We start from the raw sequence: 26,386 nt of genomic DNA on the forward strand, positions 1-26,386 counted from the left end.
GAAAAGTAATCAGATTAGAAAGAAAGCCTCAGAGAAATATGTTTTCTATATTCTTGTGGCAGTATTCTGAGGTCGTTGGCAACATTGTGAAAACTGTCACTCAGTTTTCGTGAATTTTCTCAAAAACAAGAAACGCAATACTTTGGATGTTTGATTTGATTTGATGGTTGAGATTATGATTATGGTTTCTCAGTTCCTTAATAATTCTTAAATAGTTTAATGTCTGTTGCTCTCTTGCTGAAGTTACATATTATAAAAAGAAGTGTTGAAGCAGAGCTGTTTGTGTTCATGGGGTTTTCCTGTATGTTGCATCTCTACTTTTGATCCGGCAAATGTTTTGACGCCGTCAGGACGTCATAGAGACGCGACACGGGGTCCGTTCACACTCACATGTCCGCCCACTGTGTGCGTGTCTGAGCTGCAGCAGTTTGAAGGATCAGCCTCAGACACTTTATTGTGTTTATGTGATTTTAAATCGGAGTTTGTTCACGATGAGTGCACAGATCACATGTGTGGGCTGGGTGAAGAGAGGCGTCTCCAAGGAAACCCCGGACAAAGTGAGTAGCTAGCGACGAGCTAACGTTAGCTACAGGCTAATGTGTCAACATGGCAGCTTCACTGTTGTTTTAGTCATTTGAAAAAACAAAACACAAACTAAAATGACTTCCGCTTCGTTTTGAAATCTAGAACAAGTGTAGTTTTATTGTGAAATATACAGAAACACAGTTAAAACTGTGAAAGTGACACAAATGACAAGAGACATGTTGTTCAGACAAATTATAAACATCTCGTAGTTAAGATGCTGGAGACATTTTGTTAAGTTATTAACAACAAGTTAAACGTGTCTTTTTCTGACAGCGGTCATCTTTCATTCCTTAGTCGTAACTTTCCTTGGTTGTGGGGGTGACATGTTTTAAATGTCTGTATTCAGACTTATTAAACTGAATTATTTTAAATCAAACTGGACATTTAAATACGTACTTTATTCATTTCAGTTGCTGAAGAAAGGTCACAAGTAAATCATAGAGAAAATGTTCCAGCTACAGGTTCCATAGTAGACTGATGTCTTTCCAATGAAATCATAATTCAACCTTTCCTCTGCTCCCTTGTCTAATACTCTAATAATCCAAAAAATGCAATGAACAATTCTTCACGTGAGCTTATTAACTTGTTTGAGTAACTTTCATGTGACTCCTCCTCAGGTTGAGTTGAGTAAAGAGGAGCTGGAACGCATCATCGCTGAAGCCAGACAGGACCTGGGGTACGTTGGGCTGGAAAACACTCATCACCTCAGTTTGTGCCTCGGTTCTCTTCTCTTTCCATCATCAGAATATGTGTCTAAATGTCAGGAGCTGAAACGCTGGCAATGAAAATGAAAGTACAATGACATCAAATTTGTCTGTAGTCCGAATTTTTTTATAATTTCAAGTATAAATTTAATTCACTTTCATCTTTCAGTCTGTTCTTACTTTATATAGACCAAAAAACTAACAATATAAATAATTGGGTAGTTGCAGCCCTGCAAGCCAAACAACAGAAACCGATGTAAAGGTGTTTTTATTCTACTCCTTTAATCAGGGCTCTAGCAGCTGAGGAAGAAGAGGATGATGATGAAGGTTTGCCTGCAGAACCGAGTGCTGATGAGATCACAGCTGAAGTTGCTGAAGTTCCAAAGGACGAGAACGAAGACGAAAAAGAGGAAGATGATGGTCTGGCGGAGTACGGCCTGGATAGATACGATGAAGAAGATTCAGGTGAGTCAGGTGTTTGTGTACCATATATATGTATTTTTGCTTTTTACTGTCCCAACTAATTTCTTCTTATTGTATTGTACTGCTTCATTTCTGTCTGACCTGGCATCTACTGTTCATTCCTCTTTAATTTAGTGACGGCTAATCTTGGCGACAGTCTGGCCGGACTCACAGTGTTCAGCTGTAATGAGGAGGATCCTTACATCACCCTTAAAGATACAGTGAGTTCCCACAGTGCTTACACCCATTAAGATTCAGTAAAGTTAAACTCGGTACCTAAATCCTGGTATCAACCGACAGCCTGGGCCGGGAGATATGCGAATTTAAATCAATATCACGATTATTTAAAACTTTAACCTCTATTACGATTAATGAACGGTTATTTTATTTTGCATTTAAGTGCACAAAGGTCTCGACATAGTAGCTCTGGTGCTAGTTGTACTATTTGATTAAACCTATGAAAAGGGGTCTTAAAGGAAACCAGTTGTTATTCTATAGGAGTTGTTCGGGTTTTATCTTGATTATTGTTGTTTCTCCTTCTTCCCTCTAGGACCAGTATGAGCGAGAAGATTTCCAAATCAAGCCCAACGACAATCTCATCCTGTCGGGCAGAGCCGAGAAGGACTGCTGCAACCTGGAGATCCACAGTAAATATCTTCATCTGTGATATGACAGAGTGACACGAGGAAATATTGAATTTTTAAATATGCGTTTAACAGTAGGTGTCTTTTTTTTACAGTTTATAACTCAGAGGAGGAATCTCTGTATGTGCATCATGATATCCTGCTGCCAGCTTATCCACTGTGTGTGGAGTGGCTCAACTTTGACCCAACTGGAGAAGGAACAGGTAAGCAAAGCCTTGAGTCATATACCTCATTCTGACGAATATCTCTCTCTGTCTAGCAAAATATTTAATGTATCTTAAGAGATTTCCTGATTAAATCAACATTTAAAAAAAACTCTGGGCTGTGTGTCCTCCCTGTAGCAAACTACGCCGCTGTGGGCAACATGACTCCTCAGATAGATGTGTGGGACCTGGATGTTGTGGACTGTTTGGAGCCAGTTTTCTCTCTGGGGAGCAAGAAAGCATCAAAGAAGAAAAAGAAGAGCAAGAAGGTACGAACCTGTTCAGTGTCTCTCAATGATACACAAGCATCTGCATCACGAGAGAGAGTGACCTGGGTATAGTCGGTTTCTGAGAGTTACAGAACTTGTTGGACATCCATGACTTGTTCTCCTGCATTATTTCCCACAGATAATCATTAACATATTGCTATGTGCTGCTGTTCTTGGTGAAAACAGGGCGCAGCAGAGCCTGCGGAGGGACACACAGATGCAGTGCTGGATTTATCCTGGAACACACTGACCAGGTCAGTTCTCCAAGGCCTGGGAACATTCACTGATGTGTTTTCTTTCCATACTGGAGAAAGTAAAATCCTAGTGGGCATTCTGTACAAATTGTTTTATGTTATGTTATGTTACTCTGCACACTCAAATTCAGTGTAAACATTCAAACATATACACCTTCTCTTACTCAGGACTGTGTTGGCCAGTGGATCAGCAGACAACACTGTTATCTTGTGGGATCTGTCTCAGGGCAAATCAGCCACAACTCTGCGCAGACAGACTGATAAGGTACTTCATTTTCAAAAAGAACATTGCTAATGTGATGCACTGTGGTTATTGGGTCCTGCAGCCTCAGAATCTGCAGCTTCTAGACATCAAAATGTTTTGTCCTCCAGGTTCAGACGATATCATTCCACCCGTTTGAGGCCCAGACTCTGATAGCAGGATCATATGACAAGTAAGTGTCATCTCGTTTCATCAGTAGTTTAGTGAATGGAATCAATATTGTACACAAGGTTTTACATCCACAGTTGTTTCAAGATTCAACACTAAAATGTTTCCCCTTTTCAGGACTGTGGTCCTGTACGACTGCCGCAGTCCAGACACCAGCTATCGAACCTGGAGGTTTAGTGGTCAAGTGGAGCGTCTGGTCTGGAACCACTTCTCACCCTGCAACTTCCTGGTAGGGGTTCAAATCCTCCTGCTGGATTCGAAAGAAAACAAACCTTTTAAGACATTGAGGATTCTCAAGTTTCCTCTCAGACTTGAATAGAATAAATCCATTTTTTAAACCTCATATTCATTCATACATTTTGAAGGCAGGTCTGATTAATGGTAATAATCATTCAAAAGCAAAACCACAGTAACAACAAGCTTCACATTGGATGCAACTAATAGTTTTAAATAGTAATTATGCCACAAATTGCATTTATATATCAAGCTGGTGCATCACTGGTCCTTGGTCAACAGAACTTGTTTCTACTTCTTTGGTCTGGTTTACCTCTGAGAAGCTCAGTGGTCAAATGTAAATTGTGTTTGTGTTTCAGGCGAGCACAGAAGACGGCTTCGTCTACTGTCTGGACGCACGCTCAGATAAACCTGTTTTCACACTGAGGGCTCATGATGAAGAGGTGTCAGGTAGGTACAAGTGGGGGGTGTGTGTGTGTGTGTGTGAGATGATCAAAGTGCAAAATGTGTTTATTATCCAAACATGTTCACATTTGCTTTGTTCCTACATTGACTGTACAATGAAACTATGATTGAAACATTTTAACATTTCTGCAGGTTTGGCCCTCAGCAGCCAGATTAAAGGATGTCTGGTCACATCGTCGGCCGACAAACACGTTAAAATTTGGGACATTTTGGGAAACAAACCCAATCTGGTGCATACACGGGACATGAAAATGGTAAAAACTTATACAGCGTGAAGATCTCTCTCTCTCTCTCTCTCTCTCTCTCTCTCTCTCTCTCTCTCTCTCTCTTGGAGGTATGATAATGTTAGTTAAAGGTGTCATAATGACGATCTTCCTCACCTGTGAACAGGGAGTGCTGTTCTGTGCATCGTGTTGCCCTGATCAGCCTTTCGTCTATGCGTTTGGAGGACAGAGGGATGGCTTGAGGGTTTGGAATATCAGTGATGTTGCAGCAGGTACAGTTGTCTCTCAACATTTCTTTTTTTTCTTTCATATGTTCTGTGCATTGAACTACGATAAAAGCTTTAATAATTTGTTGCTTAATTCATACATTTTCACTTTTTCCTCTAGTGACTGAGGTGTTTGGTAGTCGGGAGCGCTTGGTGGTGAACACAGGAATTCAGGCCTCCAGCAGCGCAGCCGCAGCAGAGATGGACGTCTCCTAGTGAAGCAGCAGCCTGTAAACACGAATACACTGAGCTTCCCTGGAAAGTCATCAAGCGGCTCCGATTGTCGCTGTGTTCCCCGTAGTGCTGCAGGAAAAGGATCAACTGAAGCTGAGACACTTGGCCTCAGTGAAACTGGGGCCAAAAGGTTCAAAAAGACTTTGAAATTTGTTCAGTTAAAATGTTCTTATATTCATAGAGATGAATATTTCCAGCAAAATGTGCAAGCAAGGATTCAAATATTTGTATTTCTGTTTGAATTGTTTATTTGATTTCCCGACAGTTTGCCTTGACTTGTACAGATGTACAAATAATATGCTAAGTTTTCACAAAGTATACAAGAAACTGGGTTATAACTTCTATTATCCCACATGTATGTTCATCATAATACATATGAAAATGAAATATTAATCGAACCTAGTGTACAAAGATCTGTGCACAAACATGGACTGTTCAAAATACTGCGTCATCAATAAATACAGTTTTAAATGTATAAAACTTATGTTACTCCAGTACTGTCTTCTCCAGGTATTATCCACCTCCCTGCGGAGTAACAGGAACATAATCCCGTCATGAGGTCACATGGATTCACCTGATTTGCATATTTGTGCATATTTGTTTTAATTTGTCGTTTTGGAGTCTTGATTTATAAAGATTCTAACAATATACAGTGCATAACCTGCAACTGAACCTGAACAGTACAGTCTCTTTATTGTGATTTCATCCAGGTGGTGTTTGAATCTCACAATAAATGTGTTTTGTGTTTTTGAGCAGTATAGAACTAGATTTACAGATATATTTTAGCTTAATGAAAATCATACGACCAAGCACTTTGCATATATTTCCCTATAGAATATACTACACCTGGATCCCATTATATTATCAGTATAATAGTACACTAGTACAGTGTATTATCAGTAAAATGGTAAATTCCCATTATATCACCAGTATAATAGTATATTATAGGTAAATAGTACATTATTAGTAAAATAGTACATTGTTGTATAGTGTATTATATGTATAAAACTGTGTAAAGCAGTACATTAGTTTATTTAATAGAAAAGTTGAATTAACGGTGTATTTTTCATTTTCTCTGTGATGGTCTCGCGCAAAGTGGAACTATTGTGATTGATTCTTTGCACAAACACGGACCCATTTCAGTGACGGACACATTATGATTTGAGCATGGCGGCTCTTCTGTGTAAACTGAACCGTCTCTTAACTCGGTTCACTTCAGGATCAACACTGCGACATGTGCAGAGTGAGTTTTATCAATGTGAATTTAACAAGTTAATTATATCACACGTCCTGTTGGTTTGACTGTGTTTAATGTTTGTGAGCGTGAAGGCAGCACAAGCTAACAGGAGCTAACCTTGAGATTATTACCAGTAGGACAACACGTTTAAAAATGTTCAATATATTATATAAATAAAGTATTGTGGTACAGTAAGTAGTATTAGATAGTATTTTAAAGCTGTTGCCTTGTTAGCAGGCGTCAGAACTTCTTGACTTTACATTTCAGTTCTTTATCTTTAATAACATATAAATAACATGAAATGTGTGCTGAGTGAATTGTGCTTTCAAAAATTGAAAGATTTTCTAAACTGAATTTCTTACCAAGTTGTTGAAATGTGTCTATTTCTCTCATTTAATCTGATATATTTGTTAAATCTGTGTTGCAGGATGTTTGGTGCCAGTTCGACACAAGTCCAGTGACAGTGATCCTGCAGCTCAAGGCCCAAACTGGTATTTAAACTCTTAGTAATTTAAATATAACTTTAAAAAATAATGTTTTGTATATTCATAGGTCTAGGTCACATGTAAACCCTCATGGGACAATTGTAATGAATAAGAACATTATTTAACACTTGTTAACCCGCTAAATGAACAGAAATTAAGTATTTATTTAAGCATTTTTAAGTTTTCAGAGCTCTTTCAAGGCTACATATTATTATGACGATTTTTTTTTACATACACAGTTTACTCTACTGTAGCATTGCTGTGGTTTTATAATCCATGTATATCATGTGTTTCTAATTTATAAAGGTATAACTGTGATCTGAGCAATAACTCTCCAATCTCTTGGATTTAGTAACGTGGACATCGGCGTGACTTCCGATGGGAAAACCTTCGTGTGCTACCACCCCACTGTCGACATTCCTTACGAATTTACACTAGTAAGAGAGTGTTTTCTGTCTAATCTCAGAAATACTATTATTTCAATGTTCTGTCTGATAACTAATGAATCTGTTTTTTTGATGACTGACTGTGAATCTGTTTTTAAGATTCCTAAAACTCTTCCTCTGTAAAAGCTAGAGATTAGCTCACGTTGGTTTCTCTTTTCTACTTTGCTTCTAGAAATTCACAGTCAAATCATAAGTCCTCCAGAAATTCAAGTTACAGGGTGTCCCGAAAAATATCTGAATTTCAAGATGACATTTGTGCATGAGTTTTTGTTAGGTCTCTAAAAAGAGGTAAATAAACCGACTAATTATAAATGCTAAATGACCAGTAGGAGGCCTGGGTTGACTAAATTGTCCACAAGGTGGAACCGTGAGACCACAATGACTTCAGCTACCCACACTCACACCTGAGCTTCCACAAAACATTGACTCACTTCTCAAACTGCAGTTAAATAGATAAATACACCACAACAACAACGCAGAACTGAAAAACGGATCTGAAACACTGTCCACGTGTCTGCACTCTGCTGTCACCGATTTTATATATATTAGAAATATATCAATGTAAATAGGCAGCACAGGGAGATTGAAGGAAAATGTTACACGATTGTTGGAAATGAACATAGATTTGAGATATGTAACAGGAAAACGTGCTGATGATGCTAAATCTTTGCAGCCTGTAGAACGACCCGACCCTATAACCAACCCGGTTGAGACCCACGACCAGGTCCTGAAGGCTCGTCTCAGCAAGGAGGTGCTGAATGACCAGAAGGGGCCGACTATCGAGGAGCTGAGCAAGATGTTCTTCACCACTAAACACCGGTGGTATCCAGTAGGACAGTAAGTAACACAACACTCTTTAGTACAGGGATTCTTCTGGACCCTTTTCCATATGATTTTATGTATTTGCATTTATAGCTGGAAACGTGTGTTGCTCTTAAAGGTTCAGTGTGTACGGTTTACGTAAAATGGATCTATTAGTAGAAATTGAATATAAATAGCTAGCATACATAGACGAATATGGAGCTGGAAAGGTGACCTACTGAATGTTAAGGGAGATATGATCAGTCAAAGTCACAGAGCCTCCCCCAAAAAGTTCCAACTTGGTCAGACCACCTTAATTATGATCTGAGACGCTTACATTTTCGGATCCATGTGTTTTTTTATATGATCAAATCAGCATGACAGATAAAAGAATGAGAACGAAAATGATTCTACGTGGCTTTAAATGTTGTTATAACTGACACGTGACCAGTAAATGAGAAGTTAGGAGCATTTTCTCAAATCTAAACTTAAAAAGGAGGAGTTAGTCACTCATCCTCATTTCTACTTATTGACTTGTGCAGTTTGGTTATCAGCTCCATTATTTACGTGTGCAGTAACCTTTGTCCTTTTTATTATAATATGAGTCAGAGTGGGAGAGCTGGCAGAAAATGTGTCACCCTGTCAGAATTCCCTCTGTGGATACAGGTCAAAAATAATTTCCCTCTGTTTCCTTGTTTGCAGGTACCACACGAGACGCATGAAGAAGAATCCTCCAAAGGACAGATAGTTGAAATGTTTGTTTGAGTTGTTGTCACGTTGATGTATAATAAACTGTTAAATATTGACTTGGGTGTCACGGGTCTGTCAGTCGGTGCTGCTGTAAATGAAACAAATACTATATATGGGTTTAAAATTATACTTAATTCTATTTAGTTTGGTTTGATCACTTTGCTGCCCTAGATTTTAGAGTCTTCTATATTGTCTCCCGTCATTTTTTTATTCTAAATCTAATGGATTTGGACCAGTTTCTCTAATATAATAATGTATGACAACCAATCTGCTCTGACCCCATTACTTTATCAATAATCTCTTCTTAAATCTCAAAGTTGATACTAAGCTTTAATAATTTGCGGCTAATTGTTTTTTTATCTTTACTATCCCTGCAGCAGAAATGAAACCTGCATCAGGAAGGGCAGAGCCGTTAAACTATTAAACACCAGCTCTGGACTTGAATTAAATGCACCATTAATAATTGATCATGCATTTAAAGTAAATGCATCCTACTTGTTGATTTACTCTTAAGAGATAGGGGGAAATGGCCCCTGATTCTGCTGCAGTTCTGCAGCACAACAACAACCAAGATACTTCACAGCATCTGCAGGAACAAATGGAAAAGACGAGAACGGTTGATGTGTGGTGGTGAAGTGTTCAAGGTCATGGACATCACAACAAGATGCAGACGGGTATAGATAGTTTTATAAAAGAAAACTAATAAAAAACAAGGTCTTTCCACCAATTTCCTGAAGTTCACCTGCCAAATTAGCCTTTGGAGAATACAAAATAAGTAACTAAAAAGTAACTAAAAGTACCGAAAGTAACGAAAAGTACGAAAGTAACTAAAAGTACCGAAAGTAACAAAGTAACGAAAAGTACAAAAGTAACTAAAAGTACGAAAGTAACTAAAAGTACAAAAGTAACTAAAAAGTAACTAAAGGTACGAAAGTAACTAAAAGTACGAAAGTAACTAAAAGTACGAAAGTAACTAAAAAGTACGAAAGTAACTAAAAAGTTACTAAAAGTACAAAAGTAACTAAATAATTAGGGCCCGAGCACCGAACGGTGGGAGGCCCTATTGATCGCCCCACTAACCGCAACAGGCTTCAAAATGCCTGTGCTCGGGCCGTTAGTGCTACAACGTAGCCCTAGTTATTTCCCTTTTGGGGCTTTTTCAGGGTCTAGACATGCTCAAATTCCGACCAAAGTTTGCAGGAAATTCAAAACCCCAAAAAGTAGTTGTATTCTGGAGTAATTTGAAATGGGCGTGGCAAAATGGCTCAACAGCGCCACCTACGGAAAAGCCCCTCAGTTAGCTTTCACCGATCCTCACGAAAATGAGGACAGTTGTGTATCATAACCAGATGCACAAAAAAGTCTCTCAGTGCATTATGAAAAAGGCAACAGGATGTCGACCATTTTGGATTTAGTGGTCAATTTGGCCATTTCCCACATTTTTACTTTGACGAACTTGTCCCAGGGATTTCATCAGATCAACTTCAAATTGAGGTGAATGTCATCTCAACAAGATGGAGATATAAACTACCTCGAATTTCGCGTTTTCGTCAAACCTCATTCACACATTCACAGTCCCGCCCTGATCAGATCCATGTGTCAATATTGACTCATCATTACAGCGCCACCTGCTGGCTACAGGAAGTGACATGTTTCATACTTTGATACACTGCTCCTGGTTATCAATTAGATTAATATATTGTGGTATTCATACTTTATTACAAGTAGTACTAGTACTATATTTGACATATACTGTTAATATTTAATACACAGACAGCAGCATCCTCTCGCTGTGAGCAGCCACCGGAAGAGCGAGTGATCTGTCCCCGCCCCGGCAGCTCAGTCAGTCCGACCCGAAGAGAAGGAGAGTCCACGGCTAAAAATACAATAGCTAACACAAGATGGCCGGTTTGCCTCGTAGGATTATAAAGGTACATTTTTCACCGGACGTTGTGTTCACAGGTTAACGAGCCCGCGTGTTTGTGTCGTGAAGATCATTCTAATCTCGATCGTGGACGTTGTGTCTCTGCGTCTCCAGCCTGACGTTAGCGCGGCTAGCACCGTTAGCTCGCCTCTAGCTAGGTGTCGAGCTAGCATCGGTGCTCCGCGTCGGCAAGTGTTGTGTTTGTCACTTCCGTTCACTCCCTTCTGCTCGTCGGGGGGGTTTAATGGCTCCAGTAGCTCGGTGCTCGTGTTTGTATCTTAGCCGCATTAGCACCGGGCTGCTAATCTGCAGCGCGAATCAACACATTGTGTCAAATCGCCATATGAATGGACTGGCTAAGTAAGCTAGGCTAGCAGCTGCAGCCGAGCTGATTGCTACACATGTCTGGCGCTGAGGTGGAGCGCTGCCCTTCGCTGGTTCCGGTCATCCAAACCCCCGGAGACCAAGACACGCTCCTGTGAGCTTTCACTGTGTTTAACCGGACCTGGGGGGTGTGATGTTGGGGCCGGTGGAGCTGCGGTCTCCTCCCTCCACCTCCCCGAGACTCCCCCTCGCAGGACCAGGCCCCGGCGGTGGGCGCGATCCTCCGGGGGGGTATTTATCGCCACATCCAGCAGCAATTTCTCCTCCAGGTTTTTCTTCCATTAAACAGCCTGAGAAGTAACGCTGACACGGGGAAAACCCGGCTCAGCTGCCACGGTGGGAAACCCGCAGTTTGTGTTCCCGGCCACAAGACAGAGAGGAATCGTATTTACAACGAGATCCAACCAGTTTCCTTCCTGTTGACTGCAGATGCACCTGCTTTATGAAATTGCAAAAAAAAAAAAATGAAAAGATGTCCCACTTCCTTATTTTCACTTCTCTCGTCCCCTGCTTGCCTCACTGGGGTTTGTTGATTTGCAGCAAACCTCAGGATTTTATGAGGAAATACCTCAACTCTAATCCTCTTTAAACCCAAATATCGTATTAAAAATGGATTAAATGCTGATTTGCAGCTAAAAGTATGCATTTATCAATCGATAAAAACAATAGTTGTACATTTTTGCGCAACTGTTATGATGAATGAATGATAAATGTAGTCACTTTTAATCAATAATACTTAAATCACTTGTTTCATGTCTAGTTGTGTTTTAAGTATATTAAGCAGGTTCATCTACATATTAGTTGTTAGTAGCACTCCTTAATTGTATCTTATTTAAGAAATGATCAGTTAAATGTAGTGGGAAGTTATTTTATATCTTTTCTTGTACCATACTTGCCTATATACACATATATGTATACACCTATTTCAATATCTCCTTATACTAATGTACAAATACAGTATACATCCTTAAGCACTTCTCTACAAATAGTACATTTCTTTATATTTTGTCTTATTACCTCATTTGACTAACTGCTGCTGGTACACATTGTGAGAAAAGCCCCAGTCCTCAGCTTCTTTTCTCGTTTCTGTATGAAACAATAATCTGTGGAATGTGGTTTTGTCTTTATGTTTGTGTGTGAGCGACCAAACATTGGTCAACAGTTGAAATTGCATGTTTTCATCTGGCACATCCTCGATCTGTTGCCTGCTGAACACCTCCGCAGTAATTTCTAAAATACATCAACAACAACATTGTGTGTTTCTCGCTCTGACCCCAGGAGACGCAGCGGTTGATGGCGGAGCCCGTTCCAGGGATCACGGCTACGCCCGACGAAGGGAACGCTCGTTACTTCCACGTGGTCATCGCGGGGCCTCAAGACTCTCCGTTTGAAGGAGGCACATTTAAACTTGAACTATTTCTTCCAGAAGAGTATCCTATGGCAGCTCCCAAAGTGCGATTCATGACCAAAATCTACCACCCCAACGTCGACAAACTGGGAAGAATATGTTTAGACATTTTGAAAGGTAAGCAAACACGACAGGGAGACACAACTGAGCGAGAATACTTGCAAATATAATTTTTTTTTTGTAGTTGCCTCAGTATGCAACCACATTCACAACATACAGCAGCACTAGGGTTGGATGCTTTTTCCTTTCTTAAACAGTTAAATCCACATTAAGCAATTTGTGACCAGAAAGGGAAGAAAGAATCACTGTTGGAACTTTTGGGCTATCAAGCTGTTATTCCTAATGTGTTAGCTAACAACTAACAACCCAGATCATCATGAGTTTCCTCTCGTGTATTTGTTTTTTTGTCTCTTTCTTTCCGGTATCGAACACCAGACTCGTCAAAGCTTGTTAATAGGAAACCCCAAATTAGCCCACAAGTACACACCAGCGGTTTAAGGTGTAGAATAACAGATTGTAAATGTGGCAGCCAGCTTATGGAATCAGATCCATGTCATACTGCGGGATGAATGAAAAGCAAACAGTTTTATTTGCAGAGAGCACTCCGCTGGGACAAAACGTCTGGAAGCAGATGCGATTACAACCATTAAATCAAGTTCTGAGGTTGGAAAACCTGAAGGTAATATTTATTTGGTGAGAGCAGCAGCAAACAACCACGGAGGGGTTGCCAGACTCGCTTTAAGATATTGAACATCGCTGCAGACTGATTCATGTGCAGACTAATCTGCACTTAAGGTTTGTTACTGTCTCGATTTTGATTCATTCGATTTAATGGAGCCAGAGTTGTTTTCCATTATTATTATTATTTAGCTTTAGGAAAACGAGGATCTCAGAGCAATTGCAGTCCTGGTTGGTTCTGTCTCTGTGTGACTGGCATACTGTGGTTGCAGTACGCAAGTGTCCTTCCCCACTATTACCAGTGCTGTGTCACCCTGAAGTTTCCCTCGTTCTTTCCAAATTTGACCCATAAGCCGTTATTTATGTCTCTCGCATTTTTTTTGGGTCCTCCCTCCAGATAAGTGGTCTCCAGCCCTGCAGATCCGTACAGTGTTGCTATCTATCCAGGCGTTATTAAGTGCTCCCAATCCAGATGATCCCCTGGCAAATGACGTCGCAGAGCAGTGGAAGAAAAACGAAAGCCATGCCATTGAGACAGGTGAGGAGCACTTCCTTAAATCACTCAGGATCCGCCGCAATTATCTTCATCACAGATTTCCACTTTGAGAAAAACGTTGACAGATGGCTGCAACCATTAGATCAGTTTAAGTTCAGGTGTTGCCTTGTTGAATAACAGTTTTTCTGGTTTGAGTGGAGAACAACAACCCTCTCAGTGTTGGTGATCTAATCTGACAAATGTGGCAGTGAGCTTGAGAAACTGGATGCATTTCTCCGTCTGTCTGTCATAATTAGTCAGGAAACACTGGCTCATATACTGGAGCAGCACAGTTCTTTATAACAATGTCTTCAATTGAAAGATGCATTTTAAAATGAGAGGAAATGGGTCGGAAGGATTCAAGTAAAACAAGCAGAGACTTTCCTTGATAGTCGTGCATGGATTGTATCAGGATAGTGAAATAGTTTTAACTGTTAAATAGACGTTAGTTATGTAGACGACTGTTGATGGACATTGTTTATTATTTTACACCAGAAAGGTGAATACGTCCACCGAGGCTAATGCCTTGTCTCGCCATGTTAAAGAAAGTGGAAAAAACATTTTATTGAAAATGTATTGGGTCGTTCTCAGGGTCATGCACCACCTTGCCACAAAATTTCAAGGAAACTGGTTCAGTAGTTTTTGAGTAATCCTGCTAATAGACAGACAAACACAGATTGAAACCACTTTCTCGGCAGAGGTAACAAACGTAGTGTAATTTCTTCTAGGTTTATACTTCATGACGCTTGAGACTTGAGGTTGTTACTATCTGTTATTTTTCCCATTTGCATTTAAACTGCGGTAGTTTGCTTATCGCGTAGACGCATCTTACTTCCACACCACCACTGTCTGCTCAGCTGTGACATGTGCTCTGCTATACGTGCTACAGAGAGTATTGTGAACAACAGCGTAGTAGTGTGATGACACTGTTTCTGCAATATGTTCTGTAAAAAAAATACGGTTTTATATTGGCGTGTGTTGGACAACATACAGGTATATCTGTGATAGGCTAATAGTCCAGGGTTATTTCAGTCAGGATGCTGTTTGATAGTGCACGTCTGTGATCCCTCTGCAACACTCACTTATCCTCCAGTCCTGCGTCGTCACTCCCCCCCCCCCTTCCCTCACACCCACCACAAGCATTTTATCTCTGTGTCTCCTCCCCGCAGCCCGAACATGGACCAGGCTCTACGCGGGCCCCAGCGAAGTATAGAAGAAGAGAGACGAGGCGACTGAATGTGATCCACAAAATGTACTCCTATTATGTCAACATTTGAATATAACGGACACACAAAAAAAAAAACGAGAAAAGAAAAAAAAAACAAGATCATAAGTCCAAATCTATCTCAAAAGAAAATGACTGAATCACTGCTGCAGACCTCTGGGTGACTTATTCTCCCCTCGAAGACGCGTTAAATGTGTGTACGTCTATTATTATTTTATTTTGTTTCTGTGTTGCTATTTAAATGCATGGGCCGAGGATGGCACCCTCCCCACTACAGTCTTAAAATCACCATGCAATGTGTTGTCCTGAAGTAGGCACATACTGGTACGTTTGCAAAATATACATTAAAGCTGCCCTTCTTTTAACACATTTGATTTGTCAACACATCTGTCCGTCTTTTTGTGAGAGATGAATTATGTCTGTGCATACGGACAATTAACAACACTTGCGTATTTAATGGGTGGTGCAGCTACGGTAGTTCACTGTCATCTCATGGGGGCACTTAACACACGTGAAACTTACTACACTTACTAAATGTGAAATCAAGTCAATTTAAAGGGGTTCCACTTAGAAAATACACCCTCAAATGGTTTTTCAGTCCTATTTAAACTGTATCTTCATCTGAAATGTAAGATTCGTAAATAGAGACTTGAGGGGAAAAAGAAGTTTACCTTCCAGATCTGCTGGTAGATAATACACAACACTTTTTAAACCATTTATACGATGGCTAGTGTCAATTTATGGCCCAGACGGATGTGATTCTTCACTTTTCACATCTACACATTGTTCGTAAAGTGAAAGTAAAGACAGATTATTGTGAGATTCGATGCATGAGCCCAGTAAAATGAGGATTGTGCTCAAAATAATCCAAAATAATAAGTATTTTTCTCATCTTTCAATGATCAGTCTTTACAGCCCCGGTCAGACGGTTTGGGGAGGGTGAGCGAATCGCTTCCACACACTTTAAAATTAAACAAAAGCCGTTCCCGACCCATCCAGAAAGGTAGCAGACTATAGAGTGTAGGAATCAGAGCTGTTTTTATTTTTTTTAATTTTTAAATGTTTGTCCATGCTATCTATGTTGCCTGTTCTCGATTTTATTTCCAGAGTTAATGAAACAGAAGGCATGTACCAGAACCAGACTGACATCAGGACTAGTTTTCTATAGGGTTTTTCTTTTTGTCGAGAGTTGAAGTGCTTTTCTTTAAAGGGACAGTTGAGGCTTCTTTTCAAAGGTGTTGTCGTTTCTTCTCACCGTGACTTTCCGAACCGGGTCTCAACCTGCTTCTGCTCTTTCTATATCGATCTGCGATGATTATGCAAGTGAATTCAATCGATTCCGGAGGGACTTTTGTGTTAGAAGAAGTGATGTCACAAATACAATATTCAAATATTCTTCATTAAAGATCCTCTGTTACAGATTTCCTATTGGCTAGAAATCCGCAGTCCCTGAAAACGGAAAATCCTGCGTCAAATTCTGCGTTGATTTATTGTCGATCTTAACAGCTTTCCTTTTAAAGGTCACTGTGTTAGTGCGTTAGAGGGATCAGTGTGACTCGTTGTCCAGTAACTTTAGACCCTTCACGCTCATCTTGCTTCTCTATGGCTCATCTGAGAGAGGACCGTAACGTTACGTTGTAGTAAAACTTATTTTCGTTTCTCTTTTTCTCGCTCTTTCTCGGACTATATCGCAGGCTTTGGTGTTGCTTAGATTTGTTTGTGTCCTGTCCTGACCCCGAAGTATTAAATAACTGTTTCTAACTGCTGCATTTACTCACGTCTGTAAGATGGAGCACGGCTTAAAAGAAGAAAAAACAAAAAACAACCACAACCGAGTTAACTTATTGTTTTCACTGAGGAACTTGACCGCAATCTGAAGGAATAAAAAACGAGAAACCAAGTCACTCACTGGATTTTTGAAGCATCTAGATCAAACGTATTGAGAGATTAACTCTTGTTAATCAGCTCCCCATGTGTAAAGAAGAAGAAGAAGAGTTCTGTCGGTAATTTCAGTACATTTGCATACATGGCTCTTCAAATACTCTGTAAATAAACTGAGTTGAGTAAGTACGTAAGAGACTCGTCTGGTTTGTGTTGTGTTCAGTGTGTGTTCCCATAAAGGTGAAAAAATGTGCAGCTAAGGTTTGATTTGTGCAGCTAACAGACTTCATTTATGTGTCTCTGAGGAATCGAGTTTGCTTTGACAGCTTTTTAATGCACAGTCATTCAGTACATTTAAAATTACAGCCCATATCATCTGTTTTAGGAGGAGTTCAGTAAAAAGCATGGTCGTAAAAACTCACCACAGGTGGAAGGAAGTTGTGAAATGTCCTCGAAACATTGGGTAAAACCTGCATCACATGTTTTTAGCAGGAAGTTGGATCATTCTTCTCCGGCTGAGGGAAGCACCGATGCTTCCACAGCAGTGAGTCATGCACAGGATACTGAAGGCTGCTGTTCATTTTACTTAATTCATGTTTTCATCATATTAAATGCAAAACAAAATGGAAAGTTACATTAAATCCTGGTTTTAAAGTGATTCCCTGCACAGATTAATGCTTTCAGCCTGAGAGAAAGTGATTTAATAAGGGAAATTAGCTGCTGCGGAGATTTACTGGAATGAAAACCTGCGTATCTGAGGCTCCATGGCTCCGGGCTGACAGCCACTGACGTCAAAGTGCAATTTTATATTAAAGATCCTGATTTCACAGTAGACATTTTGACTTGTGAAAGTACAGCAGCAAAGATAAACTGCAGGATTTGAGCTTTACGAGAAAATGAATACCGAAGTCTGAAAGTCATTCACCAATGAATAGAGGTTGCCGGTTATATAGACACATTTTAATTTGAAATCCATCTTTAAATTCCGAGCTTCCATTTTCAAGATGAGCAATTTCGAAAACTTGATGTTTTAGATATCAAGTTTAGGTTCAAATTCCACTTTGCAGCATTCAGTCCTGGATTATATTGACTTTTTATCGTTTTCATATCTAGAAAATAATGTTGCCTATTTTACATCGTTGAAATTCAGATGCCAAAATACCTTATGAAAAAGTCCTGTGGCCATAACTGCTCACATCCATCATAAAATGAAAATATGAATATATTCAACTATATGAATTAGTATTCAGCTACAGAAAGCAAGTTGTTATGAATGTTTTATGTTTAATTCCACTTGTGCCAAAACCTCTCCTTTCACCTGCTGTTCCACATAACTTCACAAGATGGCGCTACACTCAAATGTAGCTGGACCACACATCTTCATACTTCAACCTTCATATCTCACCTCATAAAAGCTAATGGTGTTTCTCTGACAGCGTTTAATTCCTGTCATTTAATCTTCCACCTCTGGATCAGCTCCTGTTACATCTCTACAAATTCCATCTTCTCAGTTGTATCCTGTTCAGCAGCTTAGCAGCCACCTGTCCGTGTTTTCCCTCCGTTCCCTCACCAGAAACAAAAAGCTTTCACAATGTTTTACGATCACGACTGGCGTTTATGTGGCAACAGTGAGTCACTCGGGCTGGTATGCTGTTCATTCTCTGAGTGGAATTGCAGGAAACGATTCCCAACTCGCTATCTGAGATATCTGACAAATATTAACCCGTCCCCTGGGGGGGGGGGGGCGTTATCTCTGGAATGGGTTTGTTATTGCTCCGTCCATCCTCAGACGGTCTGTGGTGCAGGTGGTATTTTTAGTCTCGGGTCGGAGAATATAACCTCACACGCTTCCCTCTGGGGCTTTTTATTTAGAAATGTGAGCTCACGCATGACACACTGCTTCAGAGTGGAGGTTAGTAGCTGAGGTTGGTTATTGTAATAATTGTTTTTCTGTGAACTCACAAGCATCTGCACATTCTCTGTTATTATGGTTGTTCACACAGAGAGACGTGCTCTGCCTCCACACAGACTTTATGGTGTAACATGTGAGAGTAGAATATATGAGGCAGAAGCTCGAGACAGTGACTTTAAAGTAAGACTTCTCTTGGATGATTACAGTGAAATCACCAAACATTATGGAACAAATGTGCTTTTCGAAATAAAAGCCCACTAATACTTTGCATTTCTGCAGAGAGAAGTCCTCAGTGCTGGGCCAGGATTTTAGAAATCGAGAGGCCCTGACAACCTCCATAAAATGATTTTAAATATTTGCATACATATTTTATTTGTTCAGTCAACTCTATTTTAAATCTAATTTTAAATTATTTTAACACTACAAACTAATAAAGAATACTGTATCCAAAGGGTGGCACGGTGGAAAATGGTTAGCACTGTTTCCTTACAGCAAGAAGGTTCCTAGTTTGAATCCTTTTCTGTATGAAGTTTGCATGTTCTCCCAGTGTCTGCATGGGTTTTCTGCAGCTTCCTCCCACCATCCAAACACGTGCAGGATTGGGGTTAGTTTAATTGGAGACTTTACATTTACCGTATGTGAGTGTGAATGTTTCTCTCTGTATGCTTGCACTGAGATGCACTGGTGACCTGTCCAGGGTGAACCTGCATATAAAGGACAACATAACAGAAATAAAGTTAAGATTTGATTTTATGGTCAGTATTAGGTGTTATGCATTATGCCAGCCAGTGTCCTCATTAAAACTGTACCACCAGTTTGCTGAGGAGTCAAGATTCCCAGCCGAAACACTGAGGACGTGAACCTGAGCTGTCGTCAACAGCACATGCAAATGCAAACCAGACAAACATGCGTCAACACGTTTCTACTCAACAGTTGATGCACACATTAAACAAACAAGGGATAACGTGTCATGTATAATAGCTCCTGAGGTGCTGGTGAACAACAGTTTCCATGTCAAACTCAGAATGCTGCAGAGTAGAGCGCATACCTCCGCTAAGTCCCAGCACTCCCTTTACATTTTATTAAGCTGCACCAGATTCCAAACACATTCAGACAGTCACCCAAAAATGCCAGATTTTTATTAAATCAAAATCCATTAATTATTCCCTGGGAAATTAGTAAAAAAAAAAAAGCCCTTATCTCACAAAGTTGAGGAAGATATTAAAATTCGTTTTTAACTTGAAATCATCTTCATTAGCAGACAACTCGGAGCTGAACGAAACAAAACAGTCTCATTGTCTGAGCATTGTCTGAGAATAAATAGTTTGCTTGACTGTGTGTGTGTGCGAGAGACTTAGGGTTAGGATTCAAAATAGGTTTAGGTTAGCCTAAGTATTTGAGTTAGGCATTTAGTCGTCATGGTTCCGGTTATGGTATGTGTCTACAAGAACAGTTGACCTCATCGGGACCAAACGCTCAGTCCTAATGAGGTAAAAGGTCGTCTCTGAGCTCCTGGTTAATGTTAGAGGTAATGTATGAATTGTGGTTAGGTTAAGGTTAAGGTTAGACATGAAACTGGTCATGGTTATTGTTAGGCTGTACACAATGAATGGAGGTCAATGCAAAGTCCTAATAAGGATAGCTTCCTCACTCTTTAGCCCAGATAACACAGATGTGAGCCACGTCAGGCAATGATGCAGCACTTCTGGTCTTCATGTGGCCCAAATATCCCCAAAACAAATGTGGGACCTTTTCTGGTAAACACGCGGAGCTCTCAGCAAGGTGTCATAAGGATGTGAGCCCAAAGTGGCCCATGTGGTAAATGGTGATTATGACCCAAATAGCACAAAACAAATCCGGGCCACCTTTTGGCTCCTCTGGTGTTGCTATGGCTTATATTTGTGGCCCAGATCTGGCAAACAGCAGCGGGCCGCCCAAGTGCCATCATTCAGTGGTTTGTGGCCTGGATGTGAGACAAACATCTCTAACTTCACACATGTCATTTTAATACAGGGTAATTTATACATAATAACGTGCACATAATAACAATCCAGAGCTCCAGAATCCTAAACATAGCTCCTCTGATAGGACAGATCTTCTCTCTCGCTGCTGACTCGCAGGTGAAAACACTCTCGTCACATGCCGGCGATGTCGAGGCGACAGGTGACGACTTGACTTCCTCTTTTGGCCGCGTGTGTCATCGGTGTCAGCGTTTACCTGAAACCTGACACCCCTGTTGACCAGCAGTGATGGAGTATGGTGCGGTTTTGTGGATCGATGGCTAACAGTTGCCATGGGAGCAGGTTGTGTGTGTGTGTGTTCCTTCGTTTTTATTTTATTCTATTTATGTTTCCATTTTGCATCTTCATTGTTTCCCCAACCCTCCTCTTGTTTTACTCCCTTTTCCTCAGTCTATCCGTTCCTTCTTATCTCCTTTCCCTCTGTCCTTCAACCTCTTCTCTTCTCTTCTCTTCTCTTCTCTTCTCTTCTCCTCTCTGTCCTACTGCAGATGAAGTTTAGAGGGGGGGTACTGCAGTCATACCCTCTCCTCTGCACCCTCCAGATGTTACATAACCCTCCTTACTAATCTCTCATGCATGAGAACAAGTCAAGTCAACCAGCCCCCAAAAAAGAAGGAATCCCTCCTTTCTGTCCACAGCAAGTATCTGAAATATCTCTATCACAGGACATCTGCAGTGGAATACTAATGTAGTTTTATTTCAATGCAAATATACTGCATATCTATACTATTCCTGTGTGGTGGGAGCTCATAGTTTGTTTGTGTTTAACCTCTTGAACCTGAGGCAGCTGTGCTTCGTCTTTCACTCCCTCAAATACTCTCTGCAGGTCTCTGGATGATGTTTTTGATGTATGTTAGGCGAATCATTCCCCAGCCCCTTACCCCTGATGATGAATTTAGAAGAATTGGCAGTGTACTGTAAATGTTGCTATACTTTATCTTAATGTGAAACAAAGGGAGAAGTGAATTTACTTGAATTACATCCCAGTAAATCTGAGTATGAGGTATATATATCTTAACCCTTTGACTACACGTACATTTCTAACTATGTGTGTGTGTGTGTGATTGTTGTTTGTTTCTTTGTTTCCTTGTTTGTGCGGGTGTGTGATCCAGGTATTACTCTAAATTAATCTAAATCAGTGGTTCTCAAATGGGTGTACTAGTGCCCCTGGGGGTACGTGAAGGTACTCCAGGGGGTACGTGAAACTTTTTTTTTTATATATTTAAAATTAGCATCCATTCAAAAATCCTTTAAAAATTGTTATTTAATAAATATTCAATAAAATATAAGTGTTTAATAAATCAGACACTGATGGCACAGCGCTGTGTATTACATCTTTTTTTCAACCAAAAATACTTTGCGCTGGTTAGGGGGTACTTGGCTGAAAAAATATTTCACAGGGGGTACATCACTGAAAAAAGGTTGAGAACCACTGATTTAAATCATCACCGAAGATTTCGGTTAAGGTTAGTGTTACTGGTTAAGGCCAGGAAATGTAATGTCCTCTGATGACATGGAGATATGTGTGTGTGTGTGTATGTGTGTGTGTGTGTGTTGGAGGAATTCCTCCTGTGAGTTTTTCATCCATGGCGGGAACATGCTGTCCTGGACCATCCCTCTATGTCCCTGCACTCTCTATTTATATATGTAACTGTCACGAGAGTACATCCTTAAAGCAGTCGAGGCCCGTAACAGTAACACCAACTACAGAGATGGATGGAAGGGCGTCTGTGTGTGTGTGTGTGTGTGTGTGTGTGTGTGTGTGTGTGTGTGTGTGTGTGTGTGTGTGTGTGTGTGTGTGTGTGTGTGCGCGCCTTTATATGTTTGCAGAGGCCCCTGAATGTAAGGGAAAGGTGGTTTCCCAAGTGTCCACCCTGTCACGTATTACAACCAAGAGCCCTGTGCTGTCACTCCTATATCTCCTTATGCTTTTAAGTAGCAGTTTATAACTCGTATCATTTTTACAGCACGTTCCTCAAAGGCTGTTGTACTTTAACTGATAGTAAAAAAAAACACAGGATGATTCCTCCCTCATTCCTGGCAATTTTCTTTTCTAACCTTCACGCCAACACAAACACTCAGAAATCAGCCTGTACTCGTTTAAGAGGCTCATCTTTTCATCTCCTCCCTCCATTCATGTCCCGGGGATTGTTGGGATTGCCCACGATTGATCGACACGCAACAAATTAAACATGAAGGATTCCCTGTGGTTGGTGTTGAGGTCGATGAGGCAAACAAAGCCTGGCATCCCACCCCCCCATGTTGTTTAGTTTGGATCCTTGATCAGATACTGGAAATAAGTACGTCTGAGCAGTGATCTCGTCAGATCTTGAAAACACACACACACACACTGTGGTCGTTTCTCCCAGCACTGTTAAAAGGTAAATAATTAACTCCTCGCCTGCATTCATTGGATTTCTGTTTTGGGCCTGAGGAGGTACAAGCGTCCCTCCGGTTTTCAAAACAAACTCGACTATACGCTGACAAATCACCGCATCAGAGGGAGTCACACCGACGTAAGTTATGCTGCTGCAGACAATGCCGATCAATAACCTGTCAAACAGTGAGCTGATAGCGAGGGTGTACCACTCAGTGTCTGACATGTCTTCTCTGTTTGACTGAGTCACGCTTGAGTGGGTTTGCGCTTAGAGATAAGATTGACACCGACTAGAGTGACAGATCATTGGCTCACCAGGTTGCAATGTCCAATGTTTCTAACACATTTACACTTTTTCAGGATCTGTATCAGTAAAATCTGATTATTATTAGGAGCATTATAAGCAACTCTGAAACAGAGGATTGAAGATTAGATAAAATATTTGTCATGATGAGGTGTTGCTGAGGTGCTAACCCATGACCTGACTCAGGAGAAACAAATGAAAATGAGTAAATATGAATGAAATTAAGTTCATTATGAACAGAGGAATAAACTTTGGTGCTTAGACCCCAGCAGGAAGTAGAACGCCATGGAAGCAGCACGAAGTTGGGACGTCTCATGAAGGCTTCTGATTGGGCAGGTGAAGGGAGATGACCAAGTATCCAGAGTTGAGGTGGTGCAGGTGGGTCTCTCTGCACGTCTTTGGACTGTGGGAGGAAACCAGAGAAAACTCCACACACACACAGGCCCCAGCCGAGCCTGGATTCGAACAGGGCAACTTCTACAGAAACATAACAGCAAAATGTGTCATGTTTTATTTCCCCTCTCTCAATCAACTCACCCTCAGTGAGGACAGATTTCTTTTGTGGGATGTGAGCTGAAGTGGATCTACTGTCCCGTGCTGTGTGGCTGGGATGAGACGTGTGACCACGGAATCCGTGCCGGTTATTATCAGGTGCTTATGGTGATTCCACCTCGAACATCTTGATAAAACCCCAGCTTTAACGTGATCACACCGGCAATGTGATATAATAACAGGACCTGATGTGACCCAATGCATTCACTACTGTCCGATCTGGGACTGTTTTACAACATATTGTATTTCCCCCCCCCCCCCCCCCCTCGCTCTGTGTGTGTCTGTATTCAGGTCACTTTTCCTTGCATAACAGCTCATTCATAAACCAGCACCACACCTCGGGGGAGGGATGGGGGGGGGGAGACTGTAGACAGCTGCTGAGATGTACAGAAAACGTCTGCGCAGGGAGGATTTTTACTGCAGTGTGAATACTGTGGTTGCGTTAGGTCACATCAAGTCATGGTGCAGTGTACACGCTGTAACCGTCCGATGGAAAACCTAAACCTGTTTAGTTTAGCAAGTGTCCTGTTGTAGAATGTGTCGAGGTTGGCCAGTTGAGTTCTTTTACTGCTCTTCTAAAAAGACATCTGTTGAAGATAAGTAAAGGTGATTTATAATAATGTCAATCTGCATAAATGCAGACTTGAGATATCATGTTCAAGAGACCAAACACATGTTTTATGATGCCACTGTGACCTAAACCTTTGACCGCAGACCACCAAAATCGAATCAGTTCATCTGTACGTTCAAGTAAATATTAGCACCAAATTTCAAGAAATTCCCTCAAAGCATTCTTAAGAAATCGCGTTCACAAGGTAAGAAAAAATGCTTCATGACGTCAGTGACTCAGTGCTCAATATTTTAAAGGGGCCTTTAGGACGTGTTCTGCTCGACAGCAACACTGCGCCTTGTATCTATGCAAGGCCTCTGAGTAACTTTGGGGAAATGACTAGAAAAAGGAAATAGGCCTTCTGATCACACTAAGCTGATCAGTGGAAAATAACTACACTTACTCAAAGATTGATTTTCATATAATTAATCCAACGTAATTTCCTGCAAGTCAGATTACATATCGCTGAACACCATAATGGCTGATTGTTTCCTGGGCCCAGGTTATTCCAGGCTTTGCTTTCGTGCCAACAGAACTGATGATGGTCTCTCAAACTGAGCATTTTCTGTTCATGCCCGTTTTCCTTTTTTTTGACACCTACTTGAAACGATGTTTTTGTACAATCGGCCTCTTTGTGAAGTTCTGTAGCACACAGGATTTTTCCTGTTATGGTTTTTTGAACCATGTGCACCCGAGCTATGTCTTAGGACTTAAAAGAAAAAGAGACATCCTCACCTACACACGTTATCATTAAAGATATTGTATGTAACAATTGTTCATTAAAAAGGTCTGAAAAAGAAAACACATGTTATATATTGTGTTGACTTGTGTACTTACATTATTCAAAATGTTTCCAACAGTGTTCAAACCAAGAAAAATACAATTTTTTTTCGTGGAGGTAATGGGACGTTTCATTTTGGTCACCTTTTAATTATTCTTTTAGTAAAATTTCTCGGGCAAACAACGTACGATGAAAGAAAAACACAGTGCTAGCAGGGGGCATTTTTTTCCTTCCACTGTTTGCATTTGTCACTTGTAATGGATCATTATTATTCATTGTCGTTTTCTGCGTTAACGTGATTAAAACTTTTTGGCGGTGAAAACAACAACTCCCAAGCTGCTTCTCGAAGTCATCAAACCAGGTATTTTGGTTTTTGTTTTGATTGAGAGACCCCTAGTGGCCAAAGTTACATATTGTACGTTTGATAGCAGATCATGAAATTGAAAAGGAGTGCATCTGGGCTGTTTTTTTTATATTCTGCAAATATTTGACCTCTAAAAAGTCTCTGTTTATCCCAGTCTTTTTGCATACAAGAGTAAACTTTTCACTTTTGTCAACAAACTGCTGTTTGTTCCCTCCAGGTCCACCTTTAAACCATCAGAGCACCGAAGCCTGAGAAATAAGCTTGTGAGCAACACCTTCACATTTCAGTCGTCCTACAAGACACACAGCCAGGGTCATAATCTGAAATTTTACCGACCAGTTTTGGGTGAATGAACCCTTTTCAGCCCTTGTGTGTGTCATCATCACTGTGGGGCTTTTTTGTTTCAGACTACTTTCCCACATTCTGGCAATCACACTGTCACTGTCTGGGTTTGTTTATGCCCCTTTAAACCTAATCTTCACATGATTATAGAGTGTCTGTGTTTTTGTTGTACCTCAAGGAGACAGAGGCATCATTGTGAGAGAGACTCTTGCCCGCAGGTAGCCTCAGCAGTCTCACCAGCAGTAGTTAAAGGTGGCATCACATAGAAAAAGTTATTCATTCATCATGGGGCTTCGCAGTCTCAAATTGAATTTTACCGAGCATAAAAAGCATACATAGCATAAAAGCTACACACATATTATTGTTCTATGTTTTGTATTCTCTTTTTATATGAA

The 26,386-nt window shown here is 40.6% G+C and overlaps 3 protein-coding genes and 1 long non-coding RNA gene across 4 annotated transcripts; all 4 read left to right on the forward strand.

Annotated features, from left to right (window-relative positions):
• The first annotated feature begins 371 nt into the window (after window positions 1–371).
• On the forward strand, window positions 372–5,456 carry pwp1 (PWP1 homolog, endonuclein). The gene is made up of 15 exons (XM_034578797.1): window positions 372–557; window positions 1,203–1,261; window positions 1,579–1,754; window positions 1,887–1,972; window positions 2,302–2,398; window positions 2,491–2,598; window positions 2,737–2,867; window positions 3,054–3,121; window positions 3,290–3,386; window positions 3,494–3,555; window positions 3,669–3,780; window positions 4,145–4,235; window positions 4,383–4,504; window positions 4,641–4,746; window positions 4,862–5,456. Exons 1-15 carry the CDS (start codon window positions 492–494, stop codon window positions 4,954–4,956), a joined length of 1,476 nt encoding a protein of 491 aa, XP_034434688.1. The 5' UTR covers window positions 372–491; the 3' UTR covers window positions 4,957–5,456.
• Window positions 5,457–6,078: 622 nt separating this feature from the next.
• mrpl42 (mitochondrial ribosomal protein L42) lies at window positions 6,079–8,749 on the forward strand. The gene is made up of 5 exons (XM_034578799.1): window positions 6,079–6,217; window positions 6,639–6,702; window positions 7,049–7,133; window positions 7,816–7,979; window positions 8,646–8,749. Exons 1-5 carry the CDS (start codon window positions 6,142–6,144, stop codon window positions 8,689–8,691), a joined length of 435 nt encoding a protein of 144 aa, XP_034434690.1. The 5' UTR covers window positions 6,079–6,141; the 3' UTR covers window positions 8,692–8,749.
• Window positions 8,750–10,359: 1,610 nt separating this feature from the next.
• ube2nb (ubiquitin-conjugating enzyme E2Nb) lies at window positions 10,360–14,949 on the forward strand. The gene is made up of 4 exons (XM_034578798.1): window positions 10,360–10,624; window positions 12,280–12,526; window positions 13,485–13,625; window positions 14,792–14,949. Exons 1-4 carry the CDS (start codon window positions 10,595–10,597, stop codon window positions 14,833–14,835), a joined length of 462 nt encoding a protein of 153 aa, XP_034434689.1. The 5' UTR covers window positions 10,360–10,594; the 3' UTR covers window positions 14,836–14,949.
• A 6,843-nt stretch (window positions 14,950–21,792) lies between these two features.
• LOC117757560 lies at window positions 21,793–25,727 on the forward strand. Its single transcript, XR_004613148.1, has 3 exons — window positions 21,793–21,952; window positions 23,707–23,711; window positions 25,717–25,727. It is a non-coding gene; the product is annotated as an uncharacterized LOC117757560 (long non-coding RNA).
• The last annotated feature ends 659 nt before the right edge of the window (window positions 25,728–26,386 follow it).

The sequence above is a fragment of the Hippoglossus hippoglossus genome, chromosome 23, assembly GCF_009819705.1.
Source record: "Hippoglossus hippoglossus isolate fHipHip1 chromosome 23, fHipHip1.pri, whole genome shotgun sequence".
Lineage (NCBI taxonomy): Eukaryota > Metazoa > Chordata > Actinopteri > Pleuronectiformes > Pleuronectidae > Hippoglossus > Hippoglossus hippoglossus.